Source organism: Theobroma cacao, chromosome 2, assembly GCF_000208745.1.
Source record: "Theobroma cacao cultivar B97-61/B2 chromosome 2, Criollo_cocoa_genome_V2, whole genome shotgun sequence".
In the NCBI taxonomy this organism is placed as follows: Eukaryota; Viridiplantae; Streptophyta; class Magnoliopsida; order Malvales; family Malvaceae; genus Theobroma; species Theobroma cacao.
Window position 1 is genome coordinate 4,094,754 of NC_030851.1, and position 19,163 is coordinate 4,113,916.

At 36.2% G+C, this 19,163-nt stretch overlaps 4 protein-coding genes and 1 pseudogene across 4 annotated transcripts; 3 read left to right on the forward strand and 2 right to left on the reverse strand.

Moving 5' to 3' along the window:
- LOC18607757 (protein RER1A) lies at positions 1,120–4,473 on the forward strand. The gene is made up of 4 exons (XM_018115344.1): positions 1,120–1,241; positions 1,936–2,304; positions 3,467–3,647; positions 3,804–4,473. The coding sequence occupies exons 2-4, from the start codon at positions 1,955–1,957 to the stop codon at positions 3,855–3,857; spliced, it is 585 nt and encodes a 194-aa protein (XP_017970833.1). The 5' UTR covers positions 1,120–1,241; positions 1,936–1,954; the 3' UTR covers positions 3,858–4,473.
- On the forward strand, positions 4,838–9,867 carry LOC18607758 (adoMet-dependent rRNA methyltransferase spb1). Its single transcript, XM_007042092.2, has 10 exons — positions 4,838–5,438; positions 5,527–5,685; positions 5,788–5,834; positions 6,053–6,209; positions 6,295–6,356; positions 6,583–6,775; positions 7,117–7,206; positions 7,762–7,904; positions 8,007–8,124; positions 8,592–9,867. The coding sequence occupies exons 1-10, from the start codon at positions 4,917–4,919 to the stop codon at positions 9,648–9,650; spliced, it is 2,550 nt and encodes an 849-aa protein (XP_007042154.2). The 5' UTR covers positions 4,838–4,916; the 3' UTR covers positions 9,651–9,867.
- On the reverse strand, positions 10,258–13,326 carry LOC18607759 (isoflavone reductase homolog). The gene is made up of 5 exons (XM_007042093.2): positions 12,917–13,326; positions 12,695–12,829; positions 12,380–12,617; positions 10,755–10,958; positions 10,258–10,643 (listed from the first exon to the last, which is right to left on the reverse strand). Exons 1-5 carry the CDS (start codon positions 13,097–13,099, stop codon positions 10,477–10,479), a joined length of 927 nt encoding a protein of 308 aa, XP_007042155.1. The 5' UTR covers positions 13,100–13,326; the 3' UTR covers positions 10,258–10,476.
- Positions 14,143–16,642, reverse strand: LOC18607760 (probable pinoresinol-lariciresinol reductase 3). The gene is made up of 5 exons (XM_018114612.1): positions 16,353–16,642; positions 16,132–16,266; positions 15,573–15,810; positions 15,273–15,476; positions 14,143–14,551 (listed from the first exon to the last, which is right to left on the reverse strand). Exons 1-5 carry the CDS (start codon positions 16,533–16,535, stop codon positions 14,388–14,390), a joined length of 924 nt encoding a protein of 307 aa, XP_017970101.1. The 5' UTR covers positions 16,536–16,642; the 3' UTR covers positions 14,143–14,387.
- On the forward strand, positions 17,327–18,159 carry LOC108660613 (annotated as a pseudogene).

Consider the following 19,163-nt stretch of genomic DNA (forward strand, 5'->3'; position numbering starts at 1 on the left):
TTTCTTTAAAAAAGTTTATTTTTATAGCTTGAGTTTTAATTATAAAACTAACTTTAAATCCTCACCAATTGGTGAGACCTATCAAACATTTTATGAATAAGCAAAAGAAAAAAAAAGTTAATTTTATGAATACTCTATCAAATATTTGACAAATGCATCTTTTAATTAAGGATGTCAAAATATGTACCTTATAATCAAACACTTTGGATTATTGAATCCAAACCAATTAAATAAGATTAGAGTATCTTATAATTAAGTTTGAGGCGTAAAATCACGTTTTATTATAATTTGGATAACATTTGAGTGGTGATTTTAAAGTAACTATTATTGAACTCAACTATAAATAATTATTGTTAATATTAACTTTTAATTATATATAACAATTATTTTTAATTTGTTAATTAATATATTATTTACTAAATTTCATTAATATTCTTGATATAATTTTAAAATTTAATTTATTTTTGTATGAATTAACTTTAAATTATTAATTTAATTTTCAAATAATTAATGGATAGTATATAAGAAATTCATACACAAAATCAAAAAGAATTCAAAAAATTGATAAGATATTTATAAAATTCGAATAATTTATCAAATAATAGAATTTATGTTAGAGTATTTTAAGACAAACAAAATATCTATTTTTTATAACTAATTTTACAAAAAAAATTATCAAAAAATTAAAAGACTTAAAATTCTCTTTCACCCATTTTTATTTGACTGGAAATCAGTTCAATTAATTTTTCCAGTTACATCTTGACAATCATCCAAGTCCAAACCAATCCTTTTCAGCTCATATAGAAAACATAAAAAAAAAAAAAANAAATTTAATTTATTTAATTAATATAATAATTTACAGATTTATTGAAATTAGAAAAGTAAACAAATCTTGACAAAAAATTACTAAAACAAAACACATGGCAAAAACCGCGGCATAGAAAAATGAAAAAGCATATTCCTTTTTCGCAAGCTCCGGTTCTTTAACTACTGTTTTCAAGCCGCGTCACTGTCGGTAAACAAAAAAGTAAACGACCCAATTTCCCCGTCTAACGGTAAAAACTCCTAGTAAGAAAAAAAAAAAAAGTAAACGAAGTGAAAATACCTATAAAAATAATAATAATAAAAAAAAAACCCATCTCCAAATAGATCTGCTTCTGCTTGGTTTTCGCTTCCTCTTATCAGAAAAGAAAGGAGAAATTTTTCAGAGTCCAAAGCTTAACAACGGAGAGTCCTCCGAGGTTAGCCTTTTTCTGCCCTTCTTCGACTCTAAAAATCGTGTGCTGTATATTACCATATTTTGACTTTGTATTGGTTGTTATTTCTATTGATCGTAACGTGTCCTTTTTAAGTATTGAACCATTTCTTCATGTTGATAGTAGATTCTTTTATTCAACGATTTTATGGTTACGTAAATCTAGGGTTTTGGTTGTTCTGGATCTGGGTTTTCACGCTTAGTTGTTCTTATTGAAGGACGTGCTCGATTTGTATTTTGATAGACACTAGGTTCTTGTTTTGTTGGTGATAAAGCTGAGGGGAAGTTTTGGGATCTCATGTTCTTTTGGTATTGTTTTGGGTTTGGTGATGGTAGTGGGTTATTTCTTGCGTTCAGTTGACGGGTTTTTGTTTTTATCTCTGTTCCGAGATTCTGGGCATGAAATGTTTATGCATTTTCTTGGTAAACAAACATAGGATTAGGGTTTTCCTTTAATTGGATTCATTGGTTGAAAATGGCTAGCTGTTTTGCGTTATCTTTTGTTGCACATGGTCGTACGTGGTGATATCTGATGATTTACAGCTATTAGTGCTTAAATTGAATTGAATGTTTACTTTAAGTATCAAGTTCACTGAGTGTTGACTTATAACTACGATGTTTTTGGGAACTTAATGTATTTTTTGTGTTTAAGCTGATTGGGTCTTTCTCTTATGGTGTAGGATTTGAAGCTAATATTGAATGGAGGGAATTGGAGGCGACGGTGCATCAGTGGCATCACCTTTGCCTCAATGGGGGCATGATGCTTGGAGGATGTATCAGTATTATCTGGATAAGACTACTCCTCATACAGCTTATAGGTGGATTGGAACCCTTGTTATAGCAGCTATCTACTGTTTGCGGGTCTATTATGTTCAAGGGTTTTACATAGTTTCATATGGACTTGGGATCTACCTGCTGAATTTGCTAATTGGGTTTTTGTCTCCTCTGGTCGATCCTGAAATTGAAGCTTCTGATGGGCCTTTACTGCCAACAAAAGGTTCAGATGAATTCAAGCCGTTTATTCGTAGGCTACCTGAGTTTAAGTTCTGGTAATTGAAAATTTATCTTTGGTTTCTTATCTGTTATGATGCTTTTCGTGTTACAGAAGCAATTTATTAGTGGTGTTTGTTCCTTTTTGTGGTCTGTGCCAAAATCTTTTGATATGGTTTATTAAGGGAAACCATCTACTCAAGGTTCATTGACCTATTTAGGCAAAGTCATAAACACTGTCTGATCTTTGAGATATAATAGAAACATGCCCTTTGTTATTTACCAAAAAAGGGAAAAGATATGTGGAAACATGTGATGCTCATGTAAATGGTGTGATCCAGCAGCATATTAATATCAGCTTTCTGGTTTCTCTAGAGAAAGTTCAGAAGCCCGTGAGATCTTTTATGCGTTCTGATCATTTATGAAACTCAGGGAATGTTATGCATGTTTTAAGATTTTAGCTTAAGATAGATTACTTCATGGTGGGTTTGATGATAATAGCTTGTATTTAATTGAAATCAAGGTCTTAGTCATTCTTCTTCGCTGTTTGTACTTTGTAAATCTTTGATGGAGTTAAAAATAATATAAAGGGTTATAACATGCACAACAAGTGATACTTCTAGTAAGACTTCCTTTAACAACAATCTTGCATTACATGCATAATTGACAACCAGCAGCCATGTTTTTCTCCTCTAGTTACCTAATTTGGTCTGCGCAGATTTTACATGACCTCAAGTTCACCCTACCGTTACTTGGTGGCATGTCATATGCCTAGTTTGCACCCGGGCCTTCCTTTCTCTTTACCTTTATATACCTCAAATGAAAAGTATCATAATGGTTCAGAAATCTACTATAATGTTTCCGATTGTGGGAACGTAGGAGAATATGCTTGAAAGCATTTGCTCCTCTGTCAATTTCATTAGCCATTACCTTGTCATTGTCAATCACTCGATCTCATGCGATTCACTGTTTCCTTAGAATGTAGAATCTTTAAATTTTGTTTGTTTTACCGAAGAATTACAGCTTAGAAAAGTATTTCTGTTTATAGCATAGAAATGTGCAACTAATTGTGAGTGGAACTAAGTTATTTGCTATAGTCCATCATTCTTCTTCATCCATTGGGAAGTTTCATGTCTTACTTGAGATCTGTTTGAATTTGTGCTTAATGAATGGGTATGTAAGTATGGATATAATACTTCTTTTGTTTTATTATTATTGCAGGTACTCCATGACAAAGGCTTTCTGCATAGCATTTGTCATGACTTTCTTTTCCGTATTTGATGTTCCTGTCTTTTGGCCTATATTGCTTTGTTATTGGATTGTTCTCTTTGTCCTTACAATGAGGCGTCAGATTGCACACATGGTCAAATACAAGTATATCCCATTCAACATTGGAAAGCAGGTCAGCTTCCAATGAAAAAATGATTTCTACTTGTATAGTTTCAACCATATCAGCAAGCACCTTTCACTGGTACTTCTAATTATGAGTGGCAGCAGGGAAGTCTCTAACATTTGCATTCTTGAAAGATAAACAGTGTTTTTCTTCTCTCTTTGACAGAAATACACTGGTAAGAAAGCTTCTGCAAGTAGCAGTGGCTCCCGCGGGGATTGAAGCTTTGGCTGGTTCACAGGGGAAATGGTAAAGGACCTGGTGGAAAAAGGAAAAGTAGGCATTCTGAAGATTCATGATAATTGATTTCACCTTTGGAAGACAGGCATTTGTGTTATTATGGATTTTTTAATATGCAGTTACTACAAACATAAGTTCAGTTGTCCCTGTGAAGAAGTGCTGACGTCGCAGAACTGAAACTTTATTGTTTATACAAATGGTTTTGGAGATTTGATCAAAGTTTTTGGGATTATTGGGCAGTAATTTGTACAACAAAATATCGTTCCCTGATCTCATCTACGTTACTTGATTTGTAGTGACAAGACCAAATTTCTTATTAGGAGACATCCCTGGCAGATTTTAGGCGTTTATTTTTCTTTTGTACTTGACGGGTGCAAGAGCAAAACTGCAGTTTTTCCTTAATGCATTGCACATTTATGCACAATTTCAATTGGGGTCCAGTTTTTCACAACTGGGGTTTCAAGTTCCGGTAACTCAAGTATTTGAAGAGGGAGATAAGATTATGTTTCTTCAACCTGTAGGTGTGTGGACATGTGGTTCCAAGGGAACTGATCCATTTTCTTCGCATCTGATAGCAATAATATGGGCTTACTCACCAGTCACCACCTTTCCTTAATTGTATGTTCATTTTTTTCACTTCCATTAAGAATTAGAGGGAAGAACCTATAAGCATTCTTATACTGTGATTTCTCAGAAAGATGATACTGTATCTGTCCTATAGTATGTATTTGCAAAAAAAGGCTGTCTAAATAGAAAATTAATCTCACATGCTTCCCCTGTTTTGTTTGTATATTCTAATTCCACATAAATTTTCACTTACCAAGTTATTAAGAGCTTGGGCCTAATCAGCTGGGAACCCCACTCACCCAGGCTCAAGCCCAAATGGTAAAGACCCAAAGATAAAATGCAAAACCCTAAACCCAGGGAGTCGGTTTGATTGTTTTCAGATATAACCCCCTAAGACCTCACTTCCTATTTTCTCCCCTTCTTCTCCTTGCTCAGATATTTTCCCTTCTTATTCGATCCGAGTGAAGAAAGGATATGGGTAAAGTGAAAGGAAAGCATAGGTTAGATAAGTACTACCAACTTGCCAAGGAACACGGCTACCGTTCCAGAGCATCATGGAAGCTAGTCCAACTCGACTCCAAGTTCTCCTTTTTAAATTCTGCCCACGCCGTCCTCGACCTCTGCGCCGCCCCTGGTGGTTGGATGCAGGTTGCTGTCCAGAGAGTTCCTGTTGGCAGCCTCGTACTCGGTCTCGACCTTGTTCCCATCGCCCCAATACGAGGTGCCATCGCCCTCCAACAAGACATAACCAAATCCGAATGTAAGTCCAAAATTAAACGGGTCATGGAAGAGCATGGGGCCCCGGCTTTTGATGTGGTTTTGCATGATGGATCCCCTAATGTTGGTGGAGCCTGGGCTCAGGAGGCAATGAGCCAAAATGCTTTGGTTATTGATTCTGTTAAGCTGGCTACCCAGTTCTTGGCTCCCAAGGGCACTTTTGTTACTAAGGTTTTTAGGTCCCAAGACTATAGTTCTGTTCTCTATTGTCTCAAGCAGGTGATTATTTTCCTTCGTTTTTTGAAGATATGATCATATCTCTGTAAAGTTTTGTTCTTCCTTGATATGTGTATTTGGTTTGCTTCAGTTATTTGAAAAGGTTGAGGTCGATAAACCCGCAGCTAGTCGTTCAGCATCAGCTGAGATTTATCTTTTGGGCCTGAGGTATAAAGCCCCTGCAAAGATTGATCCACGTCTTCTTGACGTCAAGCATCTATTTCAGGGATCAGTAGAACCACAGAAGAAGGTTTTTATTTTATTTTGGAGTTTCAAAGTCTCTTAAAAGATAACTTCTTCCTTTGATTGAGTCTCTGCTAATTTTGTTCTTTCTACCAAATACTTGATGTAGGTGATTGATGTACTTAGGGTAACAAAACAAAAGAGACACCGTGATGGGTAAGCTTTCCCTTTACCCTACAGCTATGTGAACTAAATAAAATGAGTTTCTGATAATAAGTCAGATAAACAAATTTACTGCTTGTTAGCAATGACTGAACAAGTTAATAGCATGTACAAGAAAATTAGAAATTTTTTTCATCAATGTTTGTGTTTGTGGATATTGTTTCAAGTGGGATCTATGTTATGCTTTGTTGCTAACTAGGTTCAATTTACAGTTATGAAGATGGAGAGACAATCTCAAAGAAGGTGTCTACAGCTGCTGACTTCATTAGGTCTGACTCTCCTCTTGAAATCCTAGGTTCAGTTACTTCCATAACCTTTGGCGATCCAGCTTCATTGCCTATTAAGGATCACAGTTCTACCACAGAAGAGGTAATTATTTTTGTGTATTGTTATTGTTTACCTTGCCTTCAATCTTTCCAGGTTTTGATTGCTTATTTTGCTGCTGTCTGTCCAGATCAAAGCTCTTTGTGATGATTTGCGTGTTTTGGGAAAGCAAGATTTCAAGTGCCTTTTGAAGTAAGTAACACAATTCTGTTTACATTTCCCCTTTTGAAATTTTCAAATCTAAACAACTTGTGAGAATATGAAAGCCAGTGTAAGCAAGTTTTAATCAATGCACTTGTTCATAATATTTTGAGTGGGAGCTTGATAAGGGAAGAATGCTAGATTTTTGTGCATATATAAATGTATTACATGGCACCGTTCCCTTGTTTTGATATTATCATGTTTGTTTTTCATGTAGGTGGCGGTTGCAATTGAGAAAAGCTTTGTCTCCTTCAGAAAAGGCTACTTCTTCCACCCCTGCCACAGATGTTGACAAAGGGGAAGAAGAGAACGAAGATGATAAATTACTCAATGAAATGGAGGAGCTCACATATGCTATGGAACGTAAGAAGAAAAGAGCAAAGAAGCTTGTAGCAAAAAGACAAGCTAAGGTTTATTTCCTTGCTCAGATATCTCTGGTCCCTGTATCTATTTCTTAGTGCATTTACAACATAATAGAAACCATGAAATGGAACAAATTTATTGATTTTACCATGGTTTTGTATCTACAGGATAGTAGTGATAGTAGCTAAATGATACATGGTTTTCTTTTCCCTTTATTTTTGAAAAAATTAAGAAATCATATATAGATTTGGTACTAATGTTTCAGATACCTATGGTGTTCTATATTGGTCCTTACTGTTGGAAATTTCATGTTCCTTCTTTAGTTTTAAACTCTAGGATGTTGCCATGCACTCATTTAGTTGCTGCTTCTTGCCTCATCGTTTTGCAGGATAAATCACGGAAGGCAACAGGAATGCAAATAGATGCCTTGGAAGATGGTTATATTGATCATGAGTTGTTTTCTTTGTCTTCAATCAAGGTTTGCTTTTGATCAAAAGACTTCAAATTAGGAAACTCAATGTTTATTCCATAACAAGTTAAAAAAAAAAAAGAGGCTAGTCTAAACAAACATCTAAAACAAAATTATTGGACTTAAGACCGCAGTTATGTCATTTAACCAAAGGCATAGTTCACATTTAACCTTTCCAAGCCCCTTTATTATGGGCTAAACCATGGCATCATCTGATGTTTAACCTTATTGTCCATGATATGCTGTTTTGAACAAGAGGCATGTTTTGCTCTTAACATCTTTTCTTCCAGTTATGTGTTGGCATCTGTCTGTTTGTTAACTGAAGTGTTTCTTGGGCATTTTTTATTGAGCTAGACTATTTGTCATGATAAAATGAAGCCTTTCCTTTATTGTCTGGAAACTGTAGGATTATTGAATGAAGTCACCACTGCCCTTCATATTTCCTTTTAAACTGATGTTTATAGTAGTCATTCTTTGGTATTTCCTAAAAAATTGACTTAGATTTTCGTCGAAGCTTTTTTCTTTAGATAAAGTTTATTGATGCTAGTCCATTAATGCCTTTAGGGTAAGAAAGATCTAGCAGCAGTTGACTCCACTGAGTATGATGATGGGAATAATGACTTAAGGGGTAGCAAAGATGAAGAAAACCAGGACAAAACTGAAGAGGAGTCATCCAGTGATATTGATTCTGATGAAGAACGCAGAAGGTTGGTTGCCCTGATTCTTAGTTATAACTGGGGTTTGATTTGAGCAATATATAATTTCTAACATTCTCTGTATGTAAATCAATCTTGTAATTTTGATGCTAGATATGATGAACAAATCGAAGAGATTCTTGATCACGCTTATGAACAGTATGTGGCCAAAAAGGATGGAAGCACAAAGCAGAGGAAGCGTGCAAAAGAAGCCTACTCTGACCAGTTGGAGGTATGAAACTCTTGTAGTGTGTAATTGAGAACTCAACATGTTCAGCATTATCACAAACTTTAAACTCACATGTATAATGTGCAATCTTTTATTTATTTGCCTGACATTCTAAAATGATCATGTATGCCATGTTTGTTCAGTGTCTGATTTTGAAGGCCTTGTTCTGTGTTCTATTTACAAATTCCCTCACTTTCGCTCTCTCATTCTCTCTCTTTTCAGTTTCCTCTTCCACCCCCCTTTTTCTCGCATTTGCATGCATAGTCCCCCCTAGGTTGCTCTATCTAGTACAATTTTTTTCTTCCCCTATGCTTCCTAACTTCATATTCTATCCATATGAATTTTTGTTTTCCCAGTGCTATTATCATTCTTTCTTATTTATGCTGTTAATACAGCATGGATAATGGTTGATTTTAAAAGCTGACCAAATTTTTACTGATTAGATTGAATTTCTCTTCTCGGCTGTGCAGGGTGGTGATGGTGATGATATCATTCTTTCTGATCATGATTCAGACAAGGACGAGGCTGATCCTGAAGCAAATCCTCTCTTGGTACCACTGGATGATGGGGAAGGACCAACTCAGGAGGAGATTACAAACAGGTGGTTTGGTCAGGATATTTTTGCTGAAGCTGTAGAGCAGGGAGATTTAGGGAAGTATGACAGTGATGATGCAATGGAGGTTGATAACCAAGTGGACAGGCTACCTGTTCCTGAGAGGGCCAAAGAAAAGAAAAGGCAGGATGAAAGACAAATCGCTGACAAGGTCAAGGAAAAGAAAACAAACAATGCTTCGGGCCTCAATCGTAGTCAACTCCAGGCTCCTAGGGCGGAGGATGATTTTGAGATTGTCCCTGCTCCAGCTACAGATTCTAGTGATGATTCGTCTTCAGATGACTCAGAGGAAGAAGATGTTGATACAAAAGCTGAGATATTGGCTTGTGCGAAGAAGATGCTCAGGAAAAAGCAAAGGGAGCAAATTCTTGATGATGCCTATAATAAATATATGTTTGATTATGAGGGTTTACCCAAGTGGTTCTTAGAGGAGGAGAGGAGACACCACCAACCAATTAAGCCTGTTACGAAAGAAGAGATTGCTGCAATGCGAGCACAATTCAAAGAGATCAATGCTCGACCTGCTAAGAAAGTTGCAGAGGCAAAGGCTAGAAAGAAGCGGGTAGCAATGAAAAAGCTTGAGAAGGTTCGACAGAAAGCAAATAGTATATCAGACCAAACTGACATCTCTGATCGGTCAAAGAGGAAGCAAATTGAACAACTATACAAGAAGGCTATGCCCAAAAAGACCCAAAAGGAATATGTGGTTGCGAAGAAGGGCGTACAAGTCAAGGCTGGCAAAGGGAAAGTCCTTGTCGATCGGCGGATGAAAAAGGATTCGAGGGCACGCGGAATGGGTAAATCAGGAAAAGGTGGTTCAAAGAAGGGAAAGAACGGAAAAGTTAGGAAAGGCAAAGGATCCGTTAAGGCTTCAGGGAACAAGGAAAACAAAGGGAAAAAAGGTGTGCGCGCATGACTGAACAATTGAAGTTCTGATGGATACATTTCAGATAAAATTGAAGATGAACAACATATACATTTTTGTTTTGTTCTTTAAAATATTTTATCCATTTTGTTGGGGTTGATTGATAAAATTAAGTACGATGTTTTGATGTTTTGAGTATTGATTCAAGGTGTAATTGTGATGAATGAGGAGCTGTAGATGTTTTACAGTCCCGAAAATTTTCCTTCTACCTCTCTTCTCTGACCAGATTTCTTATATACATATTTATCCACAACTGGAAGGATATAACCTCTTAGACATGCTGAATCCGTGTTTCCATCGTGAAATTCAGATTGCTAGAACCCATCGGCCTGTTATATTTTATACGTGAATTCAGTTTTGCCCTGCACCCTGCAGCTCAACTTATTTAATTTCTGTTTTCTTCAATCTTTCCTTTCTTCTTTCACATTCAATTTTAAAACTTATCATTTTCTAATCCTTTTTGCTTTCTCCATTGTTTTTACTCTATACCTACACATGGCGGCTTTTTTTGCTTGCTTGTTCGTCAAGTTTAAACATGTTCCCGCTGCTGGAGTCTTGCCTCTTAATAGGAAAAAGGAGCAGCTTAAAACTAAAGCAATTGCAGAGAAAGAGTGAAGGTAGATGCGAAGGCAACAGATAATTCCTTCACAAGCAGTTGATTATTTTCCTAAGTTTAATTCTTAGCAAACTGGAAGTCCAGCACTCACTAATACACATCCTAACTTGGCTAGCAACTTACAAAGTCTGCCAGAATAGCACAAGCAGAGAGAACAGTATCTACTTATTTATTCAGACGATGTACGTCGATGCAGGAGGATCAGACAAACTGATCAAGATACTCTTCAACGGTAGTATACTTGACATCCGGGTACAGCTCCGAAGCCTCAACTCCAAATGAAGGTTCAATTTCAAAGTTGGTGTGATCTCCTTTGACAAAAACAGAGTGTCTGATTGACAATATCACATTCAGTGGAACGGCAGCTTCTGCAAGAAAGGGAAATTATCCAATGCTTAATTAGCCAATTTCAACAAATCTCAAAACGAATTCCTTGGATGGGTTTTGTCCAAATTTTACAAAACGAATTTCTCACTGACCTTGAATGTTTTTCAGCAGTTGTTCTTCTGAAACATAGCTCCTCTCAAGGGTTCTGCCAATCTTCTTTTCCCACAAGGAGACAAGATCATTGAATGAATACGTGTTGAGAGGGGGTCTAATGTAGAGGATTTTGTTCAGGGTTCTGGGATCATCCACAGCTTTGATAGTATATGTGCCTATATCATCTTCCTTGTTGAAAACAGCTGCAAATCAAAACATGAAGATGTAAAGTATGCTGGCGCTCTAGACACCAATCATTTGTTGGCAGGCTGCAATTGATCCAATCAATTTTGTTTACCTTACAAAACTTTTGGTGTAGTATTTTCCTCCTTCCCAAAAAGGTTATCAAAAGAGTCACCTAACTTTGCTCTGCCTTTTTCTGGAAAGGCTAAAGAGAGTGATGCTAGGGGATCCAGAGTTCGTTGGGATTTTATCTGTCATCCTAAAACAGAAGGTGGTTTGGGGCTAAAGGACATCTATGTGGAACACATCCTATTCTCTAGCCAATATGGATGCTCCTTTCTCAAGCAGGATCCGTATGGGTAGCTTGGGTAAAGGCTTATGATTTTGAGTGCAAAAGATTTCTGGCAAGTGCAACCATCTACAAGCAATAGCTAGGCTTGGAGGAAATTGCTCAAGCTTGGGTCTATAGCAAATTCCCTTATGGACTTCATTCTCAATGGAGTAAAACAGACTTTGGAGCCTACATGGTTGGTCTCTAATTCTGGCAAATATAATGCTTCTGAGACTTGCAATACCATTCGGCATCACCAACCTAAAGTAGACTGGTACAGGCTTCTCTGGTTCCCAATTACCTTCCCAAGCATGGTATAATTAGTTGGATGGCTATCCTAGAAAAACTGCCTACCCTGCACAGGCTTTCATCTTGGAATCTTCCTATTACAGATGACATGTTTTATTTCGGTAAACAAGCTGCAGAAGACAGAGATCACTCGTTCTTTTCTTATCTTTTTTCTAACCAGGTTTGGAGTAAAGTGCTGGTTTGTTCTGATATTCCTAGATCTGTTGAATTCCATTGTGCTAAACAGTTGAAAGGGAAATCTCTTCCTGTGATCATCCTCAAAAATTGCCAGGAAAACTAATATCTACTTTCTCTGGATCGAAAGGAATAATAGGAAATTTGGAAGTAGGCTCATGATGCTGATGAAGGCTTTAACTGTATAGTGGAATCTGTCAGCTTCAAGTTGCATAATTGCTCCCAACAGATCAAAGCAAGACATGCCCTTCTTTGTCTTAATTAGAGAATTCCTTTTGATACCTTGTAAATAATATTTAAGACAATTATGCTGTATAGTTGTTGTACAGTTTTTTTTGGCTGGTTATTTGCCCTGCTTCTTGGATAAATATACTGCCCATTTATCCCAAAAAAAAAAAAACAGAAAGAACACGTAAATTATGGGTTTTATCACAATCTTTGCCATAACATTTCTCTGATTGTTAACCCTGGTTTCACAGCCAAGCCCAAACAATGAAATAAAGGAGCTGATTTTTCTGTCAAATAGTTTGATCAACCATGTGCCCTAATTAGCATCTAATCTCCAATTTCGGTTCCACCATCAACAACTTAATAAGCATAAAAATTAAACGAAAAATAGAAGCTCACCTTTGGCATTTCCATCCCCTAAAATGATGACTTTATCTCTTGGGGGTGCGGTGGCTGCAGGTTGTGACAAAGTGGGAAGGAAATATCCGGCGAAAAAATTCGACGACACGTAGGTGTAGGGTATTCCTTGAGCTTCGACGGCTCGTCGGATTTTAGCCTTTGTAGCAAAGGCTGTTTTCGCCGGCTCCACCGCATGCACACGGTCCACGTCATTCCCAAATTCCGAAGGAAAAAATCTCTGCAAAATACCAAAAAAATAAAGAAAAATCAAAGAACGTATATATGAGAATCAATGAAATTATAGCAAACTTTTACCTTAACATTGCCAGCTTCTTTAATGGCAGCGATGATCTTGTCTTGATCAACTAGCTGGGCGTGACCAACTGTTGATATCACCACGTCCACCTGCTTTATCGCCTTTACCAAGCTCTCATGATCGTACAAATCTCCCTACATGCATAACAAAGAAAACTTCTTTTCATCCTAACGAACCGACATGAAAGATTGGCGGGAAAAAAGAAACGAACAGTTACGCACGTGAAGGAAATTGACTCCTAAGGTTTTGAAAGTGTCGACGGTGTTGGATTTGGCAGGGTTCGAGAGGGTGGCTTCCCTAACCAGAACAAACGTAGGGTGACCGGCTTTTGCACTCGCTTCCACTATGAACTTACCGATGTACCCCGTACCTCCGATCACCAGAATCTTGCTTTTCTCCGCCATCGGAAAGGTATAATCCGGCAACGTCGTGATTGAGAGAAAGAGAGAAATGTGAAAGAGACGTTACGGGTATGCTCTTGTCTCAACGGACGAGTAGATATATATCCATCTGTACTGTAAACTGAGAAGGCTGGAACTAGAAGCGCTTGCTAGGTGCGCAATTACTCAAATGCCTTCCATGATTTTGCTACAATCCCCAAAATGCGTCTTGATTCATCTTGTTTTAGGCTTTGATGGGTCTTAATTTGCATTCACAAGGGAATAGTGGACAGAAGACGCTGTTGCAAATTTGGACCAATGAGGAGTTTAGTCTTAGAGCTACAAAATCCTTCCTTGTTTTGATTCAATTTGAGTTTGTTTATGATACGGTAATCTGTCTAGATTCATTCCTTTTCTTATGGGGGTTTTAGACTGATATCCTCACTAGTATTATAATTAATATAAATGGTATTTTAATTTAATACTCAATGTCACGATGTTAGAAGAAAAGAGAACCGTGAATTTCGTGTCAATTGTGAAATAAAGTAAAATTAGATATTTAAATGTTCACAATTTTTTCTAAAATAAAATCCTTGAAGATCAATGATTTATGAAAACAATATCGATACACTCAATCATATATATAAATTAATTTGAAATACATACCAAATAAAATATTCGATGAACCCTTTTTATATTTATGTATATATATATATATATATATATATATAAAGATAATTTTACAAATCTATAACTAATATTTTTTAAATTTATGAATAAAAGAGGAAAAAAATTAATTATCATCACTTTATGCCTATTTTGTCATTTCCAATAATAAGAGAAAAAAATTCTCATTTGAAATCATTTATCTTCCTTTCTTTCACAATACCATTTCTACTCTTGTCTACTATGAATTCATTCGTTCAAAGGCTCCGCAGACATAGGATTTCGCAAGAGTGGGTTAGGCGTGCACTTAAATGTTGCCCACCTATAAACTGAACTAGAATTGTTAGGTAATAGTGAACGCATGGAAGTATATGACTAGACAGTAGGGGCATTGAAGAAGGTTCAAGATAAAGAAAACTCCCAAGAGTTTTTCCAGCTCTAGTCCCTTTTGATCAGAACTCAAAAGGACAGTTTAAACATCTTCGATAATCTCAACCAAATTGATGACAGGTTTTGTTACATAATAGTACCGAAAAATTTGCCAGAAATTCCTTGACATTGCCTTTCTTCTTCTCTAGAAATCAAAAGCTCCAACCCTTCTGAATCTATTCACCATATAAAAAGTGTGGCGTACAAGTCATAATTCTCACAGTAGAGTGTCTAAATGCTCGCTGACTGTAGTGTATTTCAAGTGTGGGTACAGTTGTGTACCATCAACTCCAGCAGCCTCGATATTGAAGTACGTATGATCTCCCTTTACAAAGGCAGAATATATGAATATCATCTCCATGTTGTCTGGGTAAGGAGTCTCTGCAAATGCCACAAGCTACCTAATTTTAGTACATTTTAAAACAAAAAAGAAACAAGAATAAATTGTTTGGAAAGGCACCAACTCCCATGCCTGTTGGTCTGGAAATAATCCAAGTAAATCAAGTAAAGCTTTAACATACAAGCAAGTGAATGCATGATGTGCACTACTATGCAAGAGCCCCACTTTTGGTAGTCTTAATTTATTGTATTTCTGCTTAAGTTAGAGCCTTTCATGCATCAATTAATCTATCACCTCTAATCCAGAATCACAATGTGACCTAATGCCAAACAGAATGTAATTACGAGCATGTCAAGCAGCTATAGTTGCATTATTCTGTGGTTAGGCTCTTAGGTTGGCTAGTGATACACCGAAGATATTCAATGTAGGATGATTTCTCCTACTCTCCAGTTTTCACGGACTGTATTACTTTTAAGAACTTAGTTATTCATTATCTCAAAAAAGAAAAGAACTGAGTTATTCATGGAATATAGAAGGAATCTTTAGTTGCTCCTCTGTAACCTAGATGCTGCTTAGAGTACGTACTAAATAATAACCCAGAGCTACTTCTTCCTAATCAATTAATCATGTAATTCTCCTGTTTTGCTTACAACAAGCAATAGAAGCTAAAAAATTTTCAATGCTTTTTCTAAAAGCCTCACTTTTTTCAACTTGCTAATAAGTATATTATAAACTTGCTACATAATGATACATTAGATATACCTTTGATTTTTTTAAGAAGCTCCTCTTCGGGCACATAAATCTTCTCAAGTTTCTTAGCAATTTTATTCTCCCAAATAGCTACCAGCTCATTCATGGAGTATACATTTCCAGGGGGTCTCAGATACAAAGTCTTATTAAGTGTTCTGGGATCGTCTATGGCACTGATGGTGAAAGCAGCAACATCAATATCCTTCACGAAGACAGCTGCAAGAAAACCACAGCAAAAGCACATTGCTTTACAGGTCTCCTAATTTCCATAGGAATAATTAACTTATTACTCCTAGCAGATCATCATCAAACCTTTAGCATTTCCATCTCCAAAAATAGTGACCTTGTCCTTTGGGGGAACCTTTAAGCCAGGTTGAGCTAGCCATGGAAGTAAATAACTCATCAAAAGGTTGCAGCAAATGTAAGTATAAGGAATGCCTTCAGCTTCTACAAGGCGCCTAACCTCAGCTTTTCGAGAATAGAATTGATGGTCCAGGTCAGATATCTGAATTTTGTCAGGATCTACACCGAATTCGGATGGAATGAACTTCTGTTACCATTGCAATTATTAAGTTCAATTAAGAGTACGGAGTCTGTGTTATCCAAAAAGGTTAACAAAAGGATTGATATTTATTTTCTGTTAGTCGATCCAGAATATTCACAAAATACAATGGCATTATAAAACCTCTCCAATCTAATAAACAACTAGGTAGTATAGACACAAAAATCCCTTGGCTGGTTCAATTTTGCCTATCCTACAAAGTGAAATGTACCTAGAATTTAGACAACATCCATGACCCATCAACAATAACTAACCAAGAAAAAAGAGAAAGAAATCCCTCAAAGCCAGCATGAATGAAGGGATACTAACCTTAATGCACCCAGATTCTTTAATAACCTGGATGAGTAGTTTCTGGTCAAGAGCCTGTTTTGATGGGATTGAACAGATAACTACATCCATTCGCTTCACTGCTTCCACGAGACTCTTCTCATCTTCAAGTGAACCCTTCAATCCAAATCGAAAAAAAATAATTAGTCCTTTGGGTATCAATAAATCATAAAGAAGTAGAAGAAAACTAAAAAAGGAGTGACCTTGAGGGGAATAGCACCAGCAGTTAGAAGAAAGTTGAGTTTTTGAACTTTGTTTGGATCAGTTAAAGAGGAGTCTCTGATAAGAATAAAAGTGGGGTGACCATGTTGGAGACTAAATTTGGCTAAATGGCAACCTAATCTTCCCGTTGCTCCTATTATCAGGACCCTGCTCTTCTCCTCCATCCTTCGTCTTCTCTGTCCCCTTCACTTCGAATGGGCAGCGTGGGACTGGGAAGTGGGGAACCCTTCGATCAAACGATACCGTTTGCAAGTGTAAGTGAACAATTGAAGAACGACAACGTTTTCCTGCAGGAATTCGCGGATAAATGGGCTTTTAGCCTATTAGAATATGGAAACCTTCAGATTTATAATTTGAAACAAGATATTGCAGTAACGGAAGCCATCATGACTCTTCAAAACTGAGAATCTTTGCTATTAAAATGAAACCTGAGAACCATAACTAGTTGCAGAGACTCTCTTGTTTGTGCAAAATCAATTCAAGCATTTGTCATTTTTCTTTCGAGTTTTTTGATCTTGTTTCTTAAATGTCGAGGTGCTACTTCAAGGTGACAGATTAAGGTTCATACTTCATATATAGTGATATTTTTCTTTCTTAGGCGATTATATCAGTAACCAACAGGTCATTGAATTCTTTTATCATCAGTGACAGTGAACAGTAACTTTAGAACATATGTGGGATGATATTTTTTTTAGATTATTTGTTGGATAGACAACAGTAATGCAATTAAGTACAAGCAGCACCAAATAACTCAATCAGTATTCCCTTGTTGATTTAACTGTTACATATATGTGGCTTACCATTGCTTGATAATTAATTTGTTTCTTGCTCCTCTTTACTCAATTTTGTTTGTTTACCCATTTGATTGTGTTCTTTTAATTTGTATCAAATCTGTTCTATTGCTTAAAAGAGAATCTTTTTGTTTTATAGGTGGGGCATTTTAAGTATTTCAACTATGAATGATCTCATGACGAAGTCTTTCCTTAGCTACGTAGAACTCATGAAACAGGCCATGAAAGACATTGAAGCCGAGGCTGACCAGGAAATGGGCCAATTGCATCCTAGAGATGAGCAAAACCTCTCCAAATTCTTTATGTTACATTGATCAAGAATGATATGGAAGAGATTACCAATCTTCTACTTAATCTCAAGACTTAAAAAGAAGAGGCAAAGACCACTGACAGTGCAAAAGTTCTTAGGGGTGTTAGTGATAGAATAAACTCAGATATAGTTACCATTCTTCGAAAAGCAAGGAAAATATCAAAACCAGATCGGAATCAGTTGATCAATTTACTATAGAAAATCGTAATGTCTGCAAAGAAGGGAGTCATGTTGATCGAACAAGGGTCTCGGTGACTAATGGTTTGAGGGAATAGATTGTGAAAGACCACAGAGAGGGACTGAAAAGGAGGTATCACAAAGTGACTGGACAGGAACCGAGTGAGAGGAAATGATAGAGAAGATGATTTTGGAAGGTGGTGAGCAAGAGAAAGTTTCCAAAGGGAAGGCAGAATTGGCGTTGGAGAATTCAGAAAAAGGCACTAGGCTTTGAAGGCAACACAGAGGACTTTGATGGAGCTGTACCATCTTTTCCTTGACATGGCTGTCAATGATATTGAAAACAATGTGGCTCAAGGTGGTGTTCATGTTAATGGTGGGACTAATGGGTTGCTCTATGCAAAGCAAATGAAGAAGACAAGGAGTTGGGCTTGTTGGGTAGAGGCTTTAGTGCTGCTTCAGCTCTTGGTATGTATCATCATATCTTCTTTTTTCTTTTATAAAGGTTAAGTCGGATTCATTTCGAAGGAAGGAAAAATCCTTACATTTACAAAAGGGAGCAGCCGAGTTAACTGACTTTAACGTGGCTTAGAAAAAACAGCCATCAGCAGAACCTGCGAAAGGCATCAGGATTCACAAAATCTGCCAACTACCTCAAAATCTATACAACTTTGGGAACTTGACAAGTGTGACACTGTAGAGGCCCGGCCCGGCCCAAGTTTTTATGAGTTAAGAAAATATGAGTTGGGCCGGGTCAGTTCATTATCTACATGAACCATCAAAACCTCAACCTAACCCAGTCCTTATTAGCCATGGGTCGGGTTAGATCAATTTATTTTTTTAAAAAAATTATTTTTATAATTTTACTTAATAAATTTTCTATCAATAAAATTGTTTTATGTTTTAATTTATAAATTGAATAATAAAAACATGTTACAAACAAATAAATTACACAAAATACAAATAAATAAATAGATTACATAAATAAATTATAAATCTTTAATACAAACTACCATCCCATAAATATAAGTATATAATCAAATAATATAAACTTTAAGACTCATTTATATCCTTCTCAATCCTCATTCTCAAGCAAAATATTTAAATCTTATTTAGACAGTAATGATGTCTCAAGTCTGAATCATTATCAATTTATTATATAATATTCATTGTCATAAAAGAAAAAATAATAATAAGTTTTAATCTAAATTAAAATTATTAATTTAACAAGTAAATATTAAAAAAATTGAAATATATAAAATAAGTACTATTATTAGTAACTAAATTATTAAATTAATTAAAATTATTAATTTTTTCAAATTCGCAAGGCAAGGCCGCCTCAACCCACTGATTTAATAAACTGACCCATTTAACCCCAATTTAAATATAGACCTAAATTTTTTAATAAAAAATGAATCAACTTAACGAGTCAAGTCCATTTTGACAAGTCTATGTGACAGTAATCAAACAGGAAAGCAATTCGCAAGATCACTCCACAATAGAAAAAATAAGAA

Coding starts and splice junctions, on each gene's coding strand:
- LOC18607757 (XM_018115344.1), top strand. CDS start 1,955: ATGGAGGGAATTGGAGGCGACGGTGCATCAGTGGCATCACCTTTGCCT. Junction 2,305..3,466: donor CTACCTGAGTTTAAGTTCTG/GTAATTGAAAAT, acceptor TTATTATTGCAG/GTACTCCATGACAAAGGCTT. Junction 3,648..3,803: donor CATTCAACATTGGAAAGCAG/GTCAGCTTCCAA, acceptor TCTCTTTGACAG/AAATACACTGGTAAGAAAGC.
- LOC18607758 (XM_007042092.2), top strand. CDS start 4,917: ATGGGTAAAGTGAAAGGAAAGCATAGGTTAGATAAGTACTACCAACTT. Junction 6,210..6,294: donor ACAGTTCTACCACAGAAGAG/GTAATTATTTTT, acceptor CTGTCTGTCCAG/ATCAAAGCTCTTTGTGATGA. Junction 7,905..8,006: donor TCTGATGAAGAACGCAGAAG/GTTGGTTGCCCT, acceptor TTTTGATGCTAG/ATATGATGAACAAATCGAAG.
- LOC18607759 (XM_007042093.2), bottom strand. CDS start 13,099: ATGGCGGAGAAAAGCAAGATTCTGGTGATCGGAGGTACGGGGTACATC. Junction 12,830..12,916: donor TAGGAGTCAATTTCCTTCAC/GTGCGTAACTGT, acceptor TTATGCATGTAG/GGAGATTTGTACGATCATGA. Junction 10,959..12,379: donor AGGGGATGGAAATGCCAAAG/GTGAGCTTCTAT, acceptor TTTGATTTGCAG/CTGTTTTCAACAAGGAAGAT.
- LOC18607760 (XM_018114612.1), bottom strand. CDS start 16,535: ATGGAGGAGAAGAGCAGGGTCCTGATAATAGGAGCAACGGGAAGATTA. Junction 16,267..16,352: donor CTGGTGCTATTCCCCTCAAG/GTCACTCCTTTT, acceptor TTTGGATTGAAG/GGTTCACTTGAAGATGAGAA. Junction 15,811..16,131: donor AAGAATCTGGGTGCATTAAG/GTTAGTATCCCT, acceptor CAATGGTAACAG/AAGTTCATTCCATCCGAATT.